A 20,990-nucleotide genomic window follows, 5' to 3' on the forward strand; every position below is an offset into this window, starting at 1 on the left:
AGCCGATTAGTTTTTTGAAATTAATAAGAAATACTTGCTAGCACGGTTACTGTCAACTACAACAAGGACTACAGTTCGAACATTTTAAATAAAGTCATGTATTTATTACTGGATTACTTTCCCATTGTTAAATTAATCATTAGAAAAAAATATATAATAATGAATTAATTTCTACTTTTAATAGATATCAATAAAATTTATTTTCTAAGCGCACATCTTTCAAATTCTGTCCGTTAGATCCCAAGTATCATACCTTTTCGGAATCAGCTCGTTACGGATTATCTAAAACTGACCCCAAATACAGGGTGTTGAATTTTGAAAAATTACCGATGACGTTATCACATTAATATGGATGTAGAATATCAAAATTAAAAATCGACGTGTTTCAGGTTTTTGTAAAACGACCTTTGGTTTTGGAAATATCGAATTTTCTCCATACTGTGCGGACACACTGTATATATTAGTAACTAAATATGAACGCAATTGCTCAAGTTTTCTCAGTAAAAAAACCAAATATACAATTAACTTTGAAATGAATTATTTCCACGTATTGACAAAATCTCAAGTGAGATTATTCATTATCCAATTATAATACCTAGTTGCTATTTGTCAAAATTTACAACAACTATTGGAGACCTATGTTTTCCGTTGATCCCATTATTTATGAAAGAAATTATCATGTCCAGTTTTCATTATTTTTTTTATCAGAAAACAAGAAAAATGAGAAATAAAACTTTCTATTTTTTTTACCACTTTTATTTGTAACTAACGTTACTGCAGTTTCGTCCTTTAAGGGCATTTTCAAACTTATACATTGAACTAAAAATGATTGATTACATTCAGCCCTTATATAACAACAATGTAGGTAATAACAGAGGTACTTGACTCAATTAAGAACCTGAATTTTGTTTACCTGTGACAATGTGGATACGCTAATTTGAAAACCGGTGAGTAAACTAAATCGATTTGATCATTCAACAGGTTGCACCCGCAATGCTCATGCTTATTATTTTCCAAGGATTTCAAATAATTGAGTTTGCAACCCTTCCTTTCATAGCGCAAAATTTCCGTATCGTTTAGATTCGGGAATTTGTGGTTACATGCCAAGGATTGGTTTAAAAACGTCGAATTATTTTTACCTAGTCTGAAGGACCTTTCATGTTCAGCATACCGTTTGTTTTTGAATTACCTGCAAATTATTATTTATTCCGGGTCGAAGAACGAAATTTTATATTCTTTTAGAAAAGTCAGACGTCTTTCAAAAACTTTACTTTTTTTTTCAACAACTCATATTTTCACATCAACCTTGATCACTACTAACAAATGTCAACTAAAAACGATATACAGGGTGTAATCACATAACAATCATAAATCTATAACATTCTCCCCCTTAGTAATTGAATAACAAATTACTACTATTTTATAACATCTAAAACGATGAGTCTTGAAACTGGTCGTCGAAAAATCGTGCCACTACTATTCTTCACATCGACGATCCTGATTTTACCATCTTTGGCAGGATAAACTTCGTTGATAATACCTCTCTGCCAAATATTTCTGGGTCCATTTGGATCTACCATTAAAACAACATCTCCTACACTGACAGATTTTGAATCACCATGCCATTTTGATCTCCTGATCAAACTTGGCAAATACTCCTTTGTCCATCTGAACCAGAATAAATCAGATAATTTCTGTGCAGCACGCCAACTGGACATCAAATTCATATCCCTATCGCTGGTTTCGGTACAGGAGAGTGCAGCATACGACGGACCGATGAGAAAGTGATTAGGAGTCAATGCCTCTGCATCTTCAGAGTCCAATGAAACATATGTTAAAGGCCTAGAATTTAAAATATTTTCGCATTCAATCAAAAAAGTTCTCAGAATATGTTCTGGATAGTACTTTGATTTTAAAATTTCTTTTAAAACCTTTTTTATACTTTGAATAAGTCGTTCCCAACATCCTCCCATGTGAGGTGCTAGAGGAGGATTGAAAACCCATTTAATTTTTTTCATTGCACAAAATCGTAGTATTTCATCCTGGTTCAACTTCTTCAGTTCTTGAGATATTTCCTTTTCAGCTCCTATAAAGTTTTTTCCATTATCACTATATAATTCCTCAGGAAATCCTCTCCGACATCCAAACTGACGAAGTACATTGATAAATGAATTCGTACTCAAATCATGTGCTATTTCAAGATGAATAGCTCGAGTGACCATACAGGTGAAAATAACACCATATCTTTTTTCTCGGCTCCTCTTGACTGATACTTCTAAAGGTCCGAAATAGTCAACGCCTGTTTTAATGAAGGCCCTGATTGTGGGTTCAATCCTGCAAGGGGGTAGTTGTCCCATCATTGGGATTCTTGGTAAAGCTCTTTGATTTTTACAATGTTGACAGCTGTTCCAAGCACTTCTTACCGCTTGCCTCATTCTTAATATCCAAAATCTCATTCGCAGATTATTCACTACCATTTCTTGACCATGGTGGTGAACCATTTCATGATAATGTTGGATCAGAAGTTTAGTTATTCTGTGGTTAGGATCTAAAACTATAGGACGTTTTGCAGAGTCGGTCAACTGAATTGACTGGTCCAGTCTTCCACTGAGCCGTATGAGTCCATCATCCTCAGAATAACTACAAGAAAGAGTGTAAAGTCGACTTTTACTTCTGATGGGCATTTTATTTCTAAGAAATGTCATCTCTTCATTGAATGAATCCAACTGAATTTTTCTGAAAAGATGAACTTCAGCTTTGCAAATTTCCTCTGCAGTTAATTCGGACTTGAATTTACTGTGATTCTTAATAATTTCATAAAACCTAATGACATAGGCTGTAGCACGTAACAATCTCTTCCATTTAGAGAACCTATTCGGGTCAGGCACTATGAGATTATCTTGAATGAAATGATAGAATACAAATTCGCAAGGTCTTTCTTCCAGATGATCAATATTTACTTCCCTTTCCATTTTTTCTTTTGGCCACTGATCTGGTGATAATATCAAGAAATCTGGTCCGGTAATCCATCTCCGGTTATTATCGCTAAACGTAATTTTTTCCAATCTCTTCGTAGCTTCATCAGCCACATTTTCTTTGGAATTGATGTATTTCCATTCTGAAGAATTCGTCAAGTCCTGTATTTCTCCTAGTCTCTGGGCAACAAAAACTTTGAATCTTCTAGCTTCAGACCGTATCCAATGCAAAACCGTTTTTGAGTCGCTCCAGTACCAAATAGCCGAAATTTCCATGTCTAAGGTTTTCTTCAAGAAATGTCCTAGGCGCGCTCCCATCAGTGCAGCTTGTAACTCTAACCTAGGAATGGAAAGAGGTTTTAAAGGTGCCACTCGTGTCTTAGCAGTGATAAAACTTGTCTCAACTTTCTCTCCTTGTTGAATTCTTAAGTAGGCTACAGCTGCGTAACATTTTTCAGAGGCATCGCAGAATATGTGGAGTTGAATTTCACTTTTTTGTCTATCCAAAGTGAAGTATTGTCTGTGAATCTTGAAATTGTGGATAGTTTTCAAATCTGCAATCCACAGTTGCCACTTTTCATCCATACAATCTGAAATTTCATCATCCCAGCCAATTTGACTTCTCCAGATGTCCTGTAGTAAAATCTTCCCTTGAATTAAAAAATTTGCCAGAAATCCTAATGGATCAAAGATGGACATCAAAACCTTCAAGATTTCCCTTTTTGTTGGTCGTCTTAGGTGTTCCAAAATATCGCTGTCAATTTTCTGAAATTTTGTTTGAAAGCTGAACGTGTCGTCATGAGGATTCCAAAAAACTCCTAAAATTCTTTCTAATACGAATTCTCCATTCTTTTCCATATTCTTTCCACCTGAAGCTAAGAGTGAAACATCAATACTTTGGCTGATTTTTTCATGATTCGTGATCCAGTTACAAATGACAAAACCTCCTGCTTTGTGTACATGAATCACATCCTTAATAAGACTTATTGACTCTTCGAGTGTGTCTGCCGATCCCAAATAATCATCCATATAGTGTTGTTGTATGATGGCAGTTGCTGCTTCTGGAAATTCTTCTCTGAAGTCTTCGGCATTTCTGTTTTTAGCCTCCTGGGCTAAGCAAGGTCCACAGGTCGATCCAAAAAATACGACAACAATTTCATATGTATCAGGTTCAATTCGTCGATCTTTACCTCGCCATAATATTCGTTGTGCAGAGCAATCTTCCGGTCTTACTTTAACTTGCAAAAACATTTCTTTTATATCAGCAGTGAATGCATATTTTTTAATTCTAAAATTCAACAGAATATCATTCATGGAGTTATACAAATCGGGACCTGTCAATAAATTATCATTGAGGCTCACACCGTGACTTCTGACTGAAGCATCAAAGACAATTCTTAATTTATTTGGTTTGTTTACATTTGTTACCCCGAAATGTGGCAAATACCATGTTTTCTCATTCACATTATTTGCTTCTTTTTTTGTCAACTTCTTGATATAACCTTTCTTCTCCATGTCTTGAATTTTTTCGCAATATATTTCACCGTACTTCTCATCTCTATCCATTTTTCGTTCAATATAGTTCAGTCTTTTTAGCGCATTTGTTCTGCTTTCAGGAAGAACAATGTTATCTTTTTTCCATAGAAGTCCTGTTTCAAATCTCTCTCCACTTCGTTTCATTGTTGTGTCCAAAATATGCTGTGCTCTCTTATCTTCAATCGACAAAACTTTATCAGACATACTTTGAACAGTTTCCAATTTCCAATTTTCTTTAACCATTTCGTGTAGAATATCCAAATCATCCTTCTCATTTCGGAGATCGTGGGTACTGATATGACAGACGATATGTTCATTTCTACTGGAGACATCCAAATTTCCATGAATTACCCATCCCAATAATGTTTTACTCAGGGCGGGTCCATTCCATGGTCCAGAAATGAGTTTTCTGTTAACTAGAAGTGGCCAATTATCTTGTCCGATGAGTATCCTGGGTTGAGCATCTTTCAACGGTGAAATCTTGTCCTGGATGTATGGATACTTCATCCTGATTTTATCGAAATCTACTGTCTGCGAGGGAAGAGAAAGTTTCGTTGTTCGTACATGGCGCATCTGAAAATTGGGACCATTGTCTTTGGAACTAATAGTAAATGAAACAACTTTAGAATCATTTTGTTGATGAAACAAATCGTCATTAGTCCATTGTAGAGAAAGACTTTGTATGGGACCATCAAGACCAAGATAATTAGCAAATTCTTCATCTATTAAAGAAATTGTTGATGCGTCATCCAAAAGTGCATAAGTTTCGACTGTTTTGTTTCGACAAGTGACAACTACCGGTAAAATTTTCAGTAGAACGGATTTATTATTGAAAACGTGAGAATTTGTTCCAACAATGGCAGAGTCATCAACATTATTGCCTTCATTAATAGTCTGAGGAACGTCTTTATGTAATAACTTATGATGAAACTTTGGACATTGTTGGACTCCACATACCTTTCGTTTTCTGCATTGCTTTAGATTATGATAAAAACTCAAACAAGAAAAGCATATCTTATTTTCCGTTATTATTGACCACCTACCATCTACTGGCATTGACTTGAATTCAGAACACTCTGTAAGATGATGTACATTTTTCTTACAGCAAATACAAGATTTTTTGCTCGTTGCTAAAGTAACTCCTTTTTTGACATATTTTGATTTTGACGTATTTTCCTGAATGTCATATTTTGGAATTTGAATTTGACTAGCCGCATTTGCCTTTTCATCAAGCCACTTTCCTAATTCTACTAGTTTGAATCGTGGTTTTTCTAACTTAGAAAGGTGTTCTACCCATGATAGCTGATATGAGGTTGGTAATTTACTCATTATTTCATTCACTAGAATTGAATTATGTAAATGTTCTTCCTCATTGAGCGATTCTATAGTAGCTACAAAATTTTTGATTTCATCACAAAACTCTATGAATAACTCAAGCTTTTCTTCTCTCACGGGTGGAAATTTCTTTATTTTCTCTAACAACATCATTATTATATGATCTGGCCGACCAAAACGATTTTTCAGTAAATCAATAACTTTGTCAACATTTTGTGGCATTATTAAAAGGGATTGAACAATTTTTTTGGCATTTCCTTTTAGGCACTTCTGTAGTCTAGATTGATTTTCCTCGTTTGAAAATCCACAAATAGCGTCAGAATTATTATAATGATAAATAAAATTGGGCCATTCACTTGGATTTCCGTCAAAAATGGGAAGTTCTCGTGGCAGAGATTGCCTTGTTAATATTTTTGTCATCTGAGGAAGAGTCATTTGATACATATTGTTATGAAAGAAAGGGGTAGAATACTTTTCCGGACTATTTTTAGAATGAGAATCTCTTACCAATTCATCTTCTTTTACCATAAATATCGAATGCTTATCCTCACCGTCATGCCCGTTTGTCCATGGAGTTTTACCGTCGATCCAATCTTCCACGTTAGGCTTTTGGGACTGATGCATTGACATTGACTCACTTTCATCACTATTCTCTTCAATTTCTGCTACTTTCAGGGCTAGTTCTAGATCTATAAGCTCTTTTTCTAATGTTTTCTTCTTTATTGCCGTTTCGATTTCCAATTTCTTCAGTCTTGAAGCTTGACTACTCCTACTGCTTCCTTTTAGTTTGGAAGGAGATTTTCTGATTGCTCCTTGACCTTCAACTGCTGTCACGACTACATCAGATTTAGCCTCTAGCTTCTCTTTCTTTTCTTTCAATCTTTGACTGTACCTCAGGTTTTGAACAGATTTGCTTGCATTCATGCTATCCATGGTGTTGTTTCTTTGCATATCTCGAAGGACCATATGTTTTTGAATTACCTGCAAATTATTATTTATTCCGGGTCGAAGAACCATATGTTTTTGAATTACCTGCAAATTATTATTTATTCCGGGTCGAAGAACGAAATTTTATATTCTTTTAGAAAAGTCAGACGTCTTTCAAAAACTTTACTTTTTTTTTCAACAACTCATATTTTCACATCAACCTTGATCACTACTAACAAATGTCAACTAAAAACGATATACAGGGTGTAATCACATAACAATCATAAATCTATAACACCGTTTTTGGAAATTTCGACAACGTTGTCCCACATAAACACTATTATCTACACTCCGGACACTCAAGCTTATAAACTCCAGATTTCTCCAGCTTGTCAACTTTATCTTTGGCATTGAAAAGAAAATCAGATAACCTGTCATGTGATCTGAATACCACTTCCACATTGTTTTTCTGAAGAAACCCGCAATGGGGAATGCTACTCAATTTGGGTTATTACAGCAAATGCAAGTTTGAACAAAATAGAGTTGACCTCGATTCATGAGTTTTTCAAATTCACTTCGAAAAGTATTCAAATTGATGTTTCAAATGTTGGGTTTTCATTTTTAAAGGGATTTGTTTCTAATGTACATATTGGCAACAGCGCCTAGAATTTATACGTACCTAGATATTCTACTTTTAAAAAGGAAAATTATCTTCATAAATCAACAATTAAGGCAAAATAAAAATTATAGTTCAATACCACCTCCACAAGCCACATAAACAGTTGTTTTGTTATTTGTTTATATAGAGGAAGATAGGTTAGGTGCACAAAATGTCATATGTCACAGAATGTCTCGGAACTCGAAACATAAATAAACAGAACAGCACGCCTCTGAAATATGTCATCTTTGTTTGTCTCATACAGGTAACAGATTCATTGTCCTTTATTAGCTATAACCGATGTTGCCAAATGGTGAAATAGAAACGAATCCCTTTAAATGTTGAATGCATTATTTCATTCCTCTTTTTTAAGTATTCAAATAATTTTTTAAAGAAAAAGGTTGAAATGACAAGTATAAAATGCGTTGTTTTAGAGCTCTTTTATGAAAACTACTTGATTTTTGTCAGGAGGAACATTCCCCATTATCTCTGTTCTTTTTCCAAAATATGTTTGCGTTACCCATTTCTTGATTTCTAATTGTTTGATCTGGGGGTATATAAATCTCTAAGTGAATTTACGGCTTTGTTTTTTGACAGATTTCTGGATTGTGTCTGCGTTGAAACCATTATTATGGCCTATCTGTATAATTATTTTAATTTCCCTAGCTAGATTGTTAGCAGACAAAGGCAATGAGAATGCTCTGTGCAATATTGAATTGTAGGCTGCTAATTTATGACTGTCTGGATGGATTCAGAAAACCTAGCTATAGAGACATTTCCATCCCAAGTGTTTCTTTCCACAGAAAGTTCCATTTCTCATTTTTCATGATGATTTCCTATCACGTAGTAACGGCTACATCCATCAATTTATTAAAACAAGAAGAAATAAAAGATATAAAATAAAATCTACAAAAAATCAGTAAAAAAAAACGATGGCGTCTATCAGAAACTTACCTGTTTATCTCTTCGTCCTGGAGACTGTTCAAGTTGAGAGGATCTTTGATATTCCCGCCGAGCAAAAACTTGGAAGGCAGGACCGGCTTCTGACTTATCGGGAGGCCGCATCCCGAAAAACTTTTCGATCTCTTTCTGCTGCCTCTGTCGTACTTGTTTTTGCGCTTTGAGTTGTTGTTGTTGGTCGGCTTCATAGGGTGTTTCTGGTTGTTGTTGGGGCCGGTTTTTATTGGCGGCGGGTCCAACACTTGCACGGAAGACATGGTTGATGTCTAGAAAATGAAATCGTTAGGTAATTTATCTTGCTTCTGTTCATTCAACGGTCTCTAAAATGGCATAAATGTTTGCTAAATAAGTACATATGGCCAGCTACTGATGTATGCTGTCTACTCGACAAGATATTCGTTGATTCTGCTGGTTTCACCGTTTAGCTATCAAAATCAAACCAAAATCCTTCATTATCAGACAATTTTGAAATTGCAAAAATTTTAGTGTCATTCAAGTTTCCTTCATTACTCCACTGAACAAATTTTTGCTTCTCGTTGAATAGAATATTTATGTAACTACAGGCAGGCATTTCAGAAGTGAAAACAGTTTTATGGAAAATATTTCAATCCTGAAGAAACAATAATATACGGATCATTTCAGGCTCCTACTAACCCCTAACGCTGCATATAGACTTGTGCACAATGCCAATTGCACAAATCAATGTAATGCAGAGTGCAACAGACTGTTGCTTGACACTGGAAGTCACAGCATTCTGGAAAACCGCTGACTGTATGCCTCCAACTGTCAACTACAAACTGCCTTATAAAGTACTGTTCCCACAGAGGACTGGATCCTCCGGGAGAAGGAAATATTAAGAACAGATAGTTGTTGGTTCACAGATGGATCAAAAACATCTTCCGGTTCTGGTGCAGGTGTTTTCAGTCGCAGACCCAGGTCAGACATATCAACCTGCCTGGAAACCTATGCGACTGTATTTCAAGTGAGAATTTACGCTATTGAATTGTGTGCGGAGAAATTGGAAGAATACAAACTCAAATTATTTTTGGACAGTCAAGCGGCATTGGAAGCTCTTGGCTCCTACCGAGCAACGTCTAAACTGGTGACAAATTGCAAAAAACGACTCTCCCTCCTCGATAGGAACACTTAACAGATTGTCTCTAGTCTGGATTGCGGGCCATACTGGCCTGGAAGGCAATGAGGCTGCTAACTCCCTTGCAAAGGAGGGTGCTGTAAACAGTTTCATCGGACCAGAACCTGTCATTCGAAGCTTGATACCAAACAGTTGTTGGACTACAGAAGAGATGAACTACTATGTCTAACAGGCCTTCTCACTGTCATTTGAATCATCATATGTAGAGACTCGGACTGTCGGAAGACAGTATGTATCGCCTATGTTTGGAAAATAATGAAACAGCAGAGAACATACTTTGTGCCTGCCCCGCTAGGGACCTTATCAGGTCATTAGAGTTCGGCAGAGCCTTACTCGTACCATCTAACCTGATGGTAATCAGGCTTCGTTAAGCTGGGTTTATTTGGTCGAGTGTGAGTCACAATAAACCCTTGCGGGTTGCGGTGGATAGTCGAATAGATCCACTTATTTTGAACCTAACCTCTGACGCTGATTTTCCAGGTGTTGCGTTTTGAAAACGTTTCTGAAATTTTGAATTTTCAATAATTTTAGGCTTATTTCAGACTTCTTCATACTCTATATTGGCCCAACAGCGAGCAAATTTCTTCAAAGAATGAAAGAGCATAGAAGTAGTTTCTTGAATGGAAAGACCAATTCCACATCTTCAAAACATCTTTTGGCAGAATGACATAAGTTCAATCACGACTATGACGTGTTACATCAGAAAACGAAAAGTTAGAAACTCAATCTTTCAGAATGTTTAGAAATGAATAGATTTGAGAATTCGGAATTAAATAACTACCCGTTACTGAATATTTTTTCGAATGTGAAAACTGGTAAATAACTGATACATAAATTTCATTCATTACATGTTTATTCAAAAATTTATTTTCTCATGTCAATGTTTATTGATTCATTCTTGAACTCAGGTACACATTTTTAACATTAATTGGGTAGGAGAAATATTCAGGGACTTCAAACTGTAAAAAAATATATATAAGGCTTTGGATATAAAGATTTTAGTAAGTTTAGACACGCCTAAGGAAGTTATTGTATAGCGAAACAAGTGTTGCGGTTGTGTAAACTGTGTATTGAAAATCTCAGAGAGTGTTTATTCAATGAGATTCCTTCATTATCCTACTGAACAAATTACAGCAATCCATATTTGGGTGACTACCTCTCACACACACGGCAGAAGCGAAAATATGATTTGGAAACATTTTTCAAATGTGAGAGAGATAAAATATATTAGAAATGTTGGGCTTCCACTTTCTCTCTTGCCGGTTTTTCATATACTGCTATTCGAAATCAGTAAGTTCTATAAGCTTTATAGGTAAGATGACAGAACAATTAAATAAAACTCTGCACTTTTTGGAAATATTGCATTTGCAACAATTTTGGTCCCATTTTAGATCCCGAACTGAAAAATGGTCTGCTTCTCTTTTAGGTTGAATATTTAGATGACTAACAGCTCAGTGTGGAAGAGACAAAATATATTGGGCTTCTGCTTTTTCGTTAAGCTAGCTGTAAATTTTAGACTCACTTTAAGCTCTTCGTTTGAATTTAATATTTAGGTGATTGTCTCAAACTCACTTAATCAGTAAGTTCAGCTAGCTTTATCGTTAAGCTGACTGTAAATTCCAGACTCACTTTAGGCTCCTCTTTTGAATTTAGGTGATTGTCTCAAACTCACTTAATCAATTGGTTCAATTAGCTTTATCGTTTAGCTAGCTGTAAATTTTAGACTCACTTTACGCTCTTCGTTTGAATTTAATATTTAGGTGATTGTCTCACTCACTTAATCAGTAGGTTCAGCTGGCTTTATCATTAAGCTGACTGTAAATTCCAGACTCACTTTAGGCTCCTCTTTTGAATTTAGGTGATTGTCTCAAACTCACTTAATCAATTGGTTCAATTAGCTTTATCGTTTAGCTAGCTGTAAATTTTAGACTCACTTTACGCTCTTCGTTTGAATTTAATATTTAGGTGATTGTCTCACTCACTTAATCAGTAGGTTCAGCTGGCTTTATCATTAAGCTGACTGTAAATTCCAGACTCACTTTAGGCTCCTCTTTTGAATTTAGGTGATTGTCTCAAACTCACTTAATCAATTGGTTCAATTAGCTTTATCGTTAAGCTAGCTGTAAATTTTAGACTCACTTTACGCTCTTCGTTTGAATTTAATATTTAGGTGATTGTCTCACTCGCTTAATCAGTAGGTTCAGCTGGCTTTATCGTTAAGCTAGCTGTAAATTTTAGACTCATTTTAGGCTCCTCGTTTGAATTTAGGTGATTGTCTCAAACTCACTTAATCAATTGGTTCAATTAGCTTTATCGTTAAGCTAGCTGTAAATTTTAGACTCACTTCAAGCTCTTCGTTTGAATTTAATATTTAGGTGATTGTCTCAAACTCACTTAATCAGTAGGTTCAGCTAGCTTTATCGTTAAGCTAACTGTAAATTCTAGACTAACTTTTGGCTCCTCTTTTGAATTTAGATGATTGTCTCAAACTCACTTAATCAGTGGGTTCAATTAGCTTTATCGTTGAGCTAGCTGTAAATTTTAGACTCACTTTAAGCTCTTCGTTTGAATTTAATATTTAGGTGATTGTCTCAAACTCACTTAATCAGTAGGTTCAGCTAGCTTTATCGTTAAGCTAACTGTAAATTCTAGACTCACTTTAGGCTCCTCTTTTGAATTTAGGTGATTGTCTCAAACCCACTTAATCAGTGGGTTCAATTAGCTTTATCGTTGAGCTAGCTGTAAATTTTAGACTCACTTTAAGCTCTTCGTTTGAATTTAATATTTAGGTGATTGTCTCAAACTCACTTAATCAGTAGGTTCAGCTAGCTTTATCGTTAAGCTGACTGTAAATTCTAGACTCACTTTAGTGTCCTCTTTTGAATTTAGGTGATTGTCTCAAACTCACTTAATCAGTGGGTTCAATTAGCTTTATCGTTAAACTAGCTGTAAATTTTAGACTCACTTTAAGCTCTTCGTTTGAATTTAATATTTAGGTGATTGTCTCAAACTCACTTAATCAGTAGGTTCACCTAGCTTTATCGTTAAGCTAACTGTAAATTCTAGACTCACTTTAGGCTCCTCTTTTGAATTTAGGTGATTGTCTCAAACCCACTTAATCAGTGGGTTCAATTAGCTTTATCGTTGAGCTAGCTGTAAATTTTAGACTCACTTTAAGCTCTTCGTTTGAATTTAATATTTAGGTGATTGTCTCAAACTCACTTAATCAGTAGGTTCAGCTAGCTTTATCGTTAAGCTGACTGTAAATTCTAGACTCACTTTAGTGTCCTCTTTTGAATTTAGGTGATTGTCTCAAACTCACTTAATCAGTGGGTTCAATTAGCTTTATCGTTAAACTAGCTGTAAATTTTAGACTCACTTTAAGCTCTTCGTTTGAATTTAATATTTAGGTGATTGTCTCAAACTCACTTAATCAGTAGGTTCAGCTAGCTTTATCGTTAAGCTAGCTGTATATTTTAGATTCACTTTAGGCTCCTCGTTTGAATTTAATATTTAGGTGATTGTCTCTCTCACAAGGTAAAAGTGAAACTAATTTTCTGAGGTCATACCTGTCTGAGGTAATCGCACTCAAAATATTGAATTCAAACAAGGAGCAAACAAAATACAATGTAATGGGTAATGAGAGAGTCTAAAATGAGCCTAAAATTAATGCAAGTTCAAATTCACAATAAATGAAGAATTTAGATTTAGTTCGACCAGCTCAACGGTAAAGTTATCAAAACCCACCGATTTTTTTTAACAAAACAACACTTAGAAAATTGTAGATAGGGAGGAAAAACTATGTTTTTCTGTGGTTGAATTCTGCTAGCTTAACGTTACGATATATCCGTTAGAAGAGCGAACATTTCGAGAACAGAGTATAAATTTCGCCTTAAATTATGGCCTGAAAATAACGTAAAAATTGAAAAGTGGTCTTGCTAACTCAACAAAGGTGAGTTTACGACAAATTGAGAATCGAACCTACAGCAATCCATATATCCATCATCTCGAGTATAATTACATTTCACGTTCGACAAAATACCGTTATTTGATAAATCGATCTGTGTTCGACGGAAAACGGAAAATGAAGAAGAAAAAACGAATAACGACCGTCAAATTGGCTCGATTTTATGTGAAACGTCGATAGATGAACCAATAAAGATGTCGACAAATCCTGGGAGAGTTCGCAGATAACTATGTGTGTCATGTGATCGACTTGTTTCGAATCGCATGTTACACAAAGATAATTTGATTGACAGATACGTCTATTCTCATTTGCCGGCTCGGAATGTGAATTGGGAAGTAATTCCATGGATGGAATAGAAAAGTAATATGTCGAAGTGACTTACAGAATATTAATAACGTGTGCTATCAGGTATAATGATATCTTTAGGAGCACATTACTGGCACATATAGAGGTTTTCCGTTTATAGTCGAAGTAAACGATATTGTGCACATTTAAAGTTGGCGACACTCTCAGAGGGCAAAAAAAACAATACATGGAAATGAACCGGTTGCGAACTAGTCCACGTGGACTGTAGAATTGGCGGTTCGTATTGAATAAGTTTTACTAACAGAGTTTTATGATTGGCTGAAGAGTCATAAAATTCATGTTACGGTGACGAATAGAAATCGGGGAATGCGAGGATGGTTATCGCCGTCGTGTTCGGTTCAGGAACTGATCGCGATTTGACTGTTGAAATTCGATAATGGTGTAGTTATAATCACTTAAAATGTTTATTATCTGTTCAAAATGTGGCGTCCTTGGACAAATACTAATATTATTGACGAGTGTGCTAACAACGCAGACTTTTTCCGGTGTAGTGATTCCAATACCGATGATGAACAATGCGAAAAAGGGAAACCAGTGAATAAGATTCGAATGCATTTAATATTGCGGCCATAACGTGAGCTGCTGTGACAAAACTGTTCAGAATTGGATAAAGAAACTAGGATTTATATTTGAAATAATAAACAAACGTCAAGCAGTTATGGAAAGCAGAAGAATAGTGGAATCGCGTAACAAATACTTGAAACAAATAACTAAATGTAGACAAGAACAACGGCAAATTTTCTATTCGGACGAAATTTGGTATGACACTCACAACATAGTTCCGAAAGGGTGGACTGATGGTTCGAAAATGTGTACGCCTAACGTGCCTGCAAACAAAGGATCACGATTAATCTTTGTGCATTGCGGAGGAAGTGAAGGATGGGTTCCGAATTCTTTGAAATTATGTGGAAAAAACTTGAGGACTGCAATGTTGACATCTCAAGAACATGAGAGCTAACATTTTCGAGGAATGGTTTGAAAACACATTGAACCCAAATTTGGATGCGAATAGTGTAATAGTTCTTGACAACGCTTCCTATCAATCACCACAGCTCATCAAAGTTCCGAATAACAAATTGAGGAAAGATGAAATACAAAGTTTTTTAATGGATAACAATTTGTATTTTGAAAATTACTACACCAAAAACCAACTACTTGAAGTTTTACAGACAAAAACATTTGAAAAAGTGTATGTATATATATATATATATATATATATATATATATATATATATATATATATATATATATATATATAAATACGTTAGCTATGTGATTTATAATTTGTAAAAGCTCATGGCTTAATATTTTAGTCAAGTCTTATAGGATAGGTGTTTTTATCATGATCACAACGTTCATATTTTAATTTTGACTCAACTCAATTGCGACCAATCTCACTAACATTGTAAGTATCCGTCTGTTAACTTAAGTTCTGTATTAATTCAAAATCTATCATCTTAGCTCCCTGATGATGACAATAACCATTGTCGAAATATTGGAAATATAATGTTATAAGAGTACACTTGCGCTTCGCTGCTATCCCAAATAACTCCAAGGAATTATATATATATATATATATATATATATATATATATATATATATATATATATATATATATATATATATATATTCACTGGATTATACAACAAATCGGGAAGTTAAACTGAGTTACCAAAAAGTCGAAGATGGCACAGAGTCTAGAGCACACACGGCGAAATAAGTAATGAGCAAAAAATAGTGATTCACTTTTTTTTGTACGTAGCATGAGATCGTAGGTAGGTCTCTATTAATATGGTTTAGGTCAGGGGTCGGCAAGTAGTTTTAGGTGGGGCCGGATACTGTGGGAAAATTTTAACAGGGTCCAGAAAAAAAAACAAATATTAATAAAAAAATGCTACATATTATTTTGGTTTCAAATCACATTCTGAATCATAAAAGAAATACAAGACCTTTTATTAACGTGAGAAACTACACCGACGGTCTTTTTTTCAGTTTTTTATAGTTTGGTCCTCGAGAGGAACAGCAAATTCGAAGTGTGTCTTCTAGGTGAGCGTTTGTTAATCTCGAACGATATTAGTTTTTCAAAAAATTCATCTTTGAGAAAGATGTTTCATATATGTATGTCGAGCCAAACATAGTGGCCAAATTGATAGCTAGTCTTTTACAATTTTCATATTTTTCTGAGACATGTTTGGCCCAAAATTCTTCAGTGGATACCGTTCTATATATTTACAAAGACACATCTTCTTGCTCTGACATATTAAACAACTTGACAACTTTGCCGCTGCATCAATTTCAAATGGAGATTTAAGAAACGGAGATCTATCTCTGCAAATTCGTTTTTAAGATCGGCCAGAAATTTTACAAACTCTGCAAACTCTTCTTCAGAGGTCTCTCCTTTTTAAATTCAAGAATTGTCGGAAAATGAATAAATTCTTGTTTAACGATATCTTTTTCAAAGATATCCAGCTTACGACGATAAGCAGACACGCTTTGTATCAGATCACATATTAATTTTCCATTTCTTTGTAACTCTGTATTAGGCGCATTCAAATATTTTAAAATACCTTTCAGAAAAGCCACAACCAGCATATTGGGCTCGTTTTTTATAAACTCAAAGTTCTTTCTAGCTGCCTGCGTATCCAAGTTTTGCAAGATGGAGGATACTTCTTCTTTAATTAGCCAGAAACGTTCAATAACTTGACCTTTACTTAGCCAACGAACATTGTTGTGTTGTAGTAAGTTAGAAAACGCAGAATCATATTCAGAAAGGAACTCTTTGAAATGTCGGTGCTGAAGAGCAGAATGAGATCTCATAAAATTAATCCACCTGACCAAGCTATCCATCACTTCTTTGAGTGTAGCACAAAATTTTCCACAAAGAGCTGCCTGGTGAATTATGCACTGATACGATATTAGACCTGAATTTTTATCTCTGATTCTCTTTACTACACCTTTTTCTTTGCCAATCATTGCTGGGGCACCGTCAGTTGAAAGCGAACCCATTTTATCATAACTGACGTTATATTTCGTTATAATAAGTCTTCTCCTCGAGTGTTACCTTTCAACGACAATCTCGCTAGCAACTCTTCTCTAAAAATCTGACACTCAACTTCAAAATTTTATGCAAATTCTTTAATCCATCCACTTGAAACTGTGAACATATGTTCGAGACGAGTGTACCAACAAAAAAAACGCAATCGAATGTAGGTAGCCCGCGAAATTTGAATATTCACATAATTTTTTGCACAGACCTCATATAACATTTCATACAAAACATCATTTGCTAATATTACTCCACAACAATACAAAGATATATTTGAAAATGAAAATAGTTTACAGGAGATTCTGGTACTCCTTGGCGAAGTCTAGCTCAAAGCTACTCTAACTCAACCAACAAGCACCACTCCATAATGCACGCAAACATACAAAAATAAAAGCAATTAACAGTGATGTTACCACGAAATGAGAACCGTAAATAAAATAATAATTTGTGATTACCTTCTAAAGATAGTTGATAAATAATTTAATTAAATTGATCTGTTGTCTAAAAAGTAAAAGTTGACATTACTGACTATTATAGATATAATTTTTATATTTGTATTTGAATTTCCTGATATTGAATCTCTTCAATTGCTCAGGCAATGAATTATAGAGTTTTACAGCACCAAAAAGAAATGATCTCTGGAACTGTGCAGTGCGAGGTTGTGGCATAGTTAATTTGTTTTTATATCTGATGTTTCTTGAGTGAATATTCTCACGCAGAATTAGTTTTTGTATTAAAAGAGGAGAATGGGAAAGGGTGATCAATTTATGGACAAAACAACCCAAATGATGAATCATACGGTTTTTCATATTGAGCCAGCGGGAGTTTTTAAAGGCTTCAGAAATTGAATCATACTTACGAAGTCCATGAATTAGGCGGCAACAAGAATTTTGCACTTTTTGTATTCTTTTTTTATCTGAATCATATAAGTATGGCCCATATATGAAGTCACAGTAGTTGAAATGGCTTAGCACCAAACTATCACAGAGCATTCTTTTTAGAGGTTGGCTCAAAATAAAACGATTACAGTATAACAGTTTCAATGACATATAAACTTTTTTCATTAAATTTTTAACATGACTAGTAAATCTAAGATCAGTGTCAAGCATGACCCCTAAGTTTTTAGCTGTATTGACAGGAGTCAACATAGTATAACCTGGTTCTAAACGGAAATTGTTTTCTGCAAATTTACGATTCTTCTGCGATCCAAAGTGCATCATCATTGTTTTATTAGGATTAATTTTCAAATCATGTTCACTTGATAGCCCATTGATCAAATCAAGATCAGTGTTGAAGAGATTTTGTGCCTCAGCACACTCATCTATTTTAAAGTGCATGTATAATTGTATGTCATTAGCATACGCCTGTATTTTACATTTCTTGATGGACGAGATAATGTCAGTAGTATAAATGATGAACAATAAAGGTCCCAAAATGGAACCTTGTGGTACTCCTGATAGAATATCAAGAGGTAAGGACTGATGACCATCAACAACAACTTTTTGAGATCGACCAAGTAAATAAGACCAGATGAGAAATAAGGCAGAAAAAATACTAAAAAGTTCCTTTTTTCTCTTCAATATTCATTCCTCAAAAATTCAAGGGGAAAGTGCGATGAAAGTCTTTTCCTATCAATCACAAACATCCCCTGCCTATTTTACGAGCAAAAACGCTGGGCATCGATAACCAAGGGTATACATTTACATCCCTTTCGAACATGAAAAAGTTGCCAACGGAGCGCCTATATTTAGATAGACTACGGTTACAAAGTTCGACAAACAACATGAGGAAGAATGATGGTTATTCAACAAAAATAATAGCCTGCTTGACATACAGAATGCCCCGAAAGTTCCTTCGTAAAATACACCCATCATATAAGGATTCGAAGTACTGTGGAAATCGTCATACAGGGTGTTACTAAATACTCCTGTTATATATCTGAATGAAACGACGATTTCTAATAGACTGTCTTTATTTCAGTTCTCAAGTCAATTACATAAAAAACGCTGAACTTTTAGTTTTTGCTTCCGCCAAGGCTGCTACGATTTACTATGTTTACATGTTGTACAATATATTGACTGAGGATAAGAAATACAATACGTGACAACTCCAAGTTTCCTCTTCTTTGGAAAAGAAGATTTTAGTTTAATTAAGCGCCTCCTATCTTTGAATTTAAATAAAACAAAAATGTGTGTGAGATATCATCGAAATTTTTAAAAAAAATCTGTTTTTTCGTTAACCAGCTGTCACATCCCTACGAAAGACAACCCTTAGAAGTCGAAACGTACCCATTTTGATAAAACAATTTTGTTATTTGCACGTGTTGCTGATTGCTTTATCCGTTCATGGTGATTTGGCAAAACAGACTGAATAAATGACAACCAATTTGACAGATGTAGCTTCAACATGATGGCCGTTATCGATTGTCAAAGTTCGGAAGTTTCTATTGGAAGACCCTTTATTTAAAATACATGAAAAAAGGGAGGTCAACGATGCACTTTTCATATCCATTATCATCCTAAGATATTCAAATTGACTACCAAGGTAGCATGCATCTTTGATTCCTCTTCTTCTCGCATTTTGGATAATTGATTCTAAGAACCTTGTACGAGGGTTGTCTTTTATACAAGAACAAAAACAAATATTAATCACCGAAAATCACTTTATTGTTTTTCAAAATATTCCCCATGAAGATCTATATACTTTTGCATGCGTTTGAACCAATTGTCGAAGCACTTTTGCCAGTCTGAGGTATCTCCAAAAAATGCATTCTGAATGCAACAACCGCGTCTTCAGGTGTCGAAAAACGTTGACCTCTCAGTTTGTTTTTTACGTGCGGGAATAAAAAGAAGTCATTCGGTGCCAAGTCAGGACTATACGGCGGATGACTCATCAAATCGATGTTTTGAGTACTCAAAAATGCAGTAGTTTGAGCCGATGTGTGAGAGCTTGCTTTGTTGTGGTGAAGAGTGGTCCGTCTTCGGCGGTTGGTTTTCCTGATTTCTTGGAAGACAACTGGCAAACAAATGGTTGTGTACCACTCAGAATTGACTGTCCTGCGTTGTTCTAGTGGTACGGTTTTGACATGTCCAATTTTTCCTAAAAAACTGGCGACAATTTGCTTGGAAGTGCTTCGTGCGCGAACAACTTTTGTTGGATTTGGCTCATCTTAAAATACCCATACAGTCGACTGCTGTTTACTGTTGGGCTCATACGCGTCAATCTACGATACATCACCCGTCACGATGTCATAGACGTGTTTCGAAGCACCGCGATCGTATTTTTTGAGCATTTTTTTCGACCAATCGACACGAGCCTTTTCTTGAGGTTGACAAATTGTGTGGGATCCAACGCGAACAAATTTTTTGACAGTTAAATGTTTATGCAATATTGAATTGTCCCACTAATGCCTAAAGTTGTCTCAATCTCACGATAAGTCACATGACGTTCTTACAATATCAGTTCGCGCACAGCATCAATGGTTTTCGGAACAACTACTGATTTCGGACGACCTTCACAAAATTCGTCTTGGAGTGAATTACGACCACTTTTGAATTCACCATACCATCGATAAACACTGGTCCTTGATGGAGCTTCATCGCCAAAAATTGAATTAAGTTCATCCATGCACTGTTGCTGAGTTAATCCACGTTGAAAGTTGTAAAAAAATAATCGCAAGAAAATGTTCACGATTTAATTCCATTTTTGGGCCGAGATGAATCTTTAAAGTTACTGTAAACAACACAAATAACGCGCGTATGTCGAAACGTTCTGAGTACGTATAAGCTCAAAAATGTGAACTTTACAATAGAGCTGTCAGTTGCCAGATTGCAACACTAGGGTTGCCAAATCCCAAAACATAAAAGGCAACCTATCGTATCGAATGTGCTTTCAATATCTAAGAAAGTAGCAAATAGAATTTTCTTGTTCTTTTTAGCATATTCTCCTTTATCTGTGACCAATGTCACGTTTATACAGTGCGGTCCATATGTATGGAATAAATTCATTTTTAGCGTTATTATGTACTATGTGAAAAAACCTGAAACAGGTCGATTTTTATTCTTAA

General features: G+C 35.1%; 2 protein-coding genes across 4 annotated transcripts in view; both read right to left on the reverse strand.

The window, feature by feature from the left end:
• LOC111518099 (7SK snRNA methylphosphate capping enzyme) overlaps positions 1-20,990 on the reverse strand; it is an 88,736-nt gene that overhangs the window by 48,789 nt on the left and 18,957 nt on the right. For all 3 annotated transcript variants that reach the window (XM_023174458.2, XM_023174450.2, XM_023174442.2), the window contains exon 2: positions 8,386-8,657. In XM_023174458.2, the coding sequence (XP_023030226.1) occupies positions 8,386-8,648 (263 nt within the window). In that variant the 5' untranslated portion in view covers positions 8,649-8,657. The remainder of the gene's footprint in view (positions 1-8,385; positions 8,658-20,990) is intronic.
• On the reverse strand, positions 1,254-7,066 carry LOC141482414 (uncharacterized). Its single transcript, XM_074175605.1, has 2 exons — positions 6,879-7,066; positions 1,254-6,827 (listed from the first exon to the last, which is right to left on the reverse strand). The coding sequence occupies exon 2, from the start codon at positions 6,810-6,812 to the stop codon at positions 1,416-1,418; it is 5,397 nt and encodes a 1,798-aa protein (XP_074031706.1). The 5' UTR covers positions 6,813-6,827; positions 6,879-7,066; the 3' UTR covers positions 1,254-1,415.

Source organism: Leptinotarsa decemlineata, unplaced genomic scaffold, assembly GCF_025532065.1.
Source record: "Leptinotarsa decemlineata unplaced genomic scaffold, Ldec_3_MD MMD2_tig00001064_RagTag_RagTag, whole genome shotgun sequence".
In the NCBI taxonomy this organism is placed as follows: Eukaryota; Metazoa; Arthropoda; class Insecta; order Coleoptera; family Chrysomelidae; genus Leptinotarsa; species Leptinotarsa decemlineata.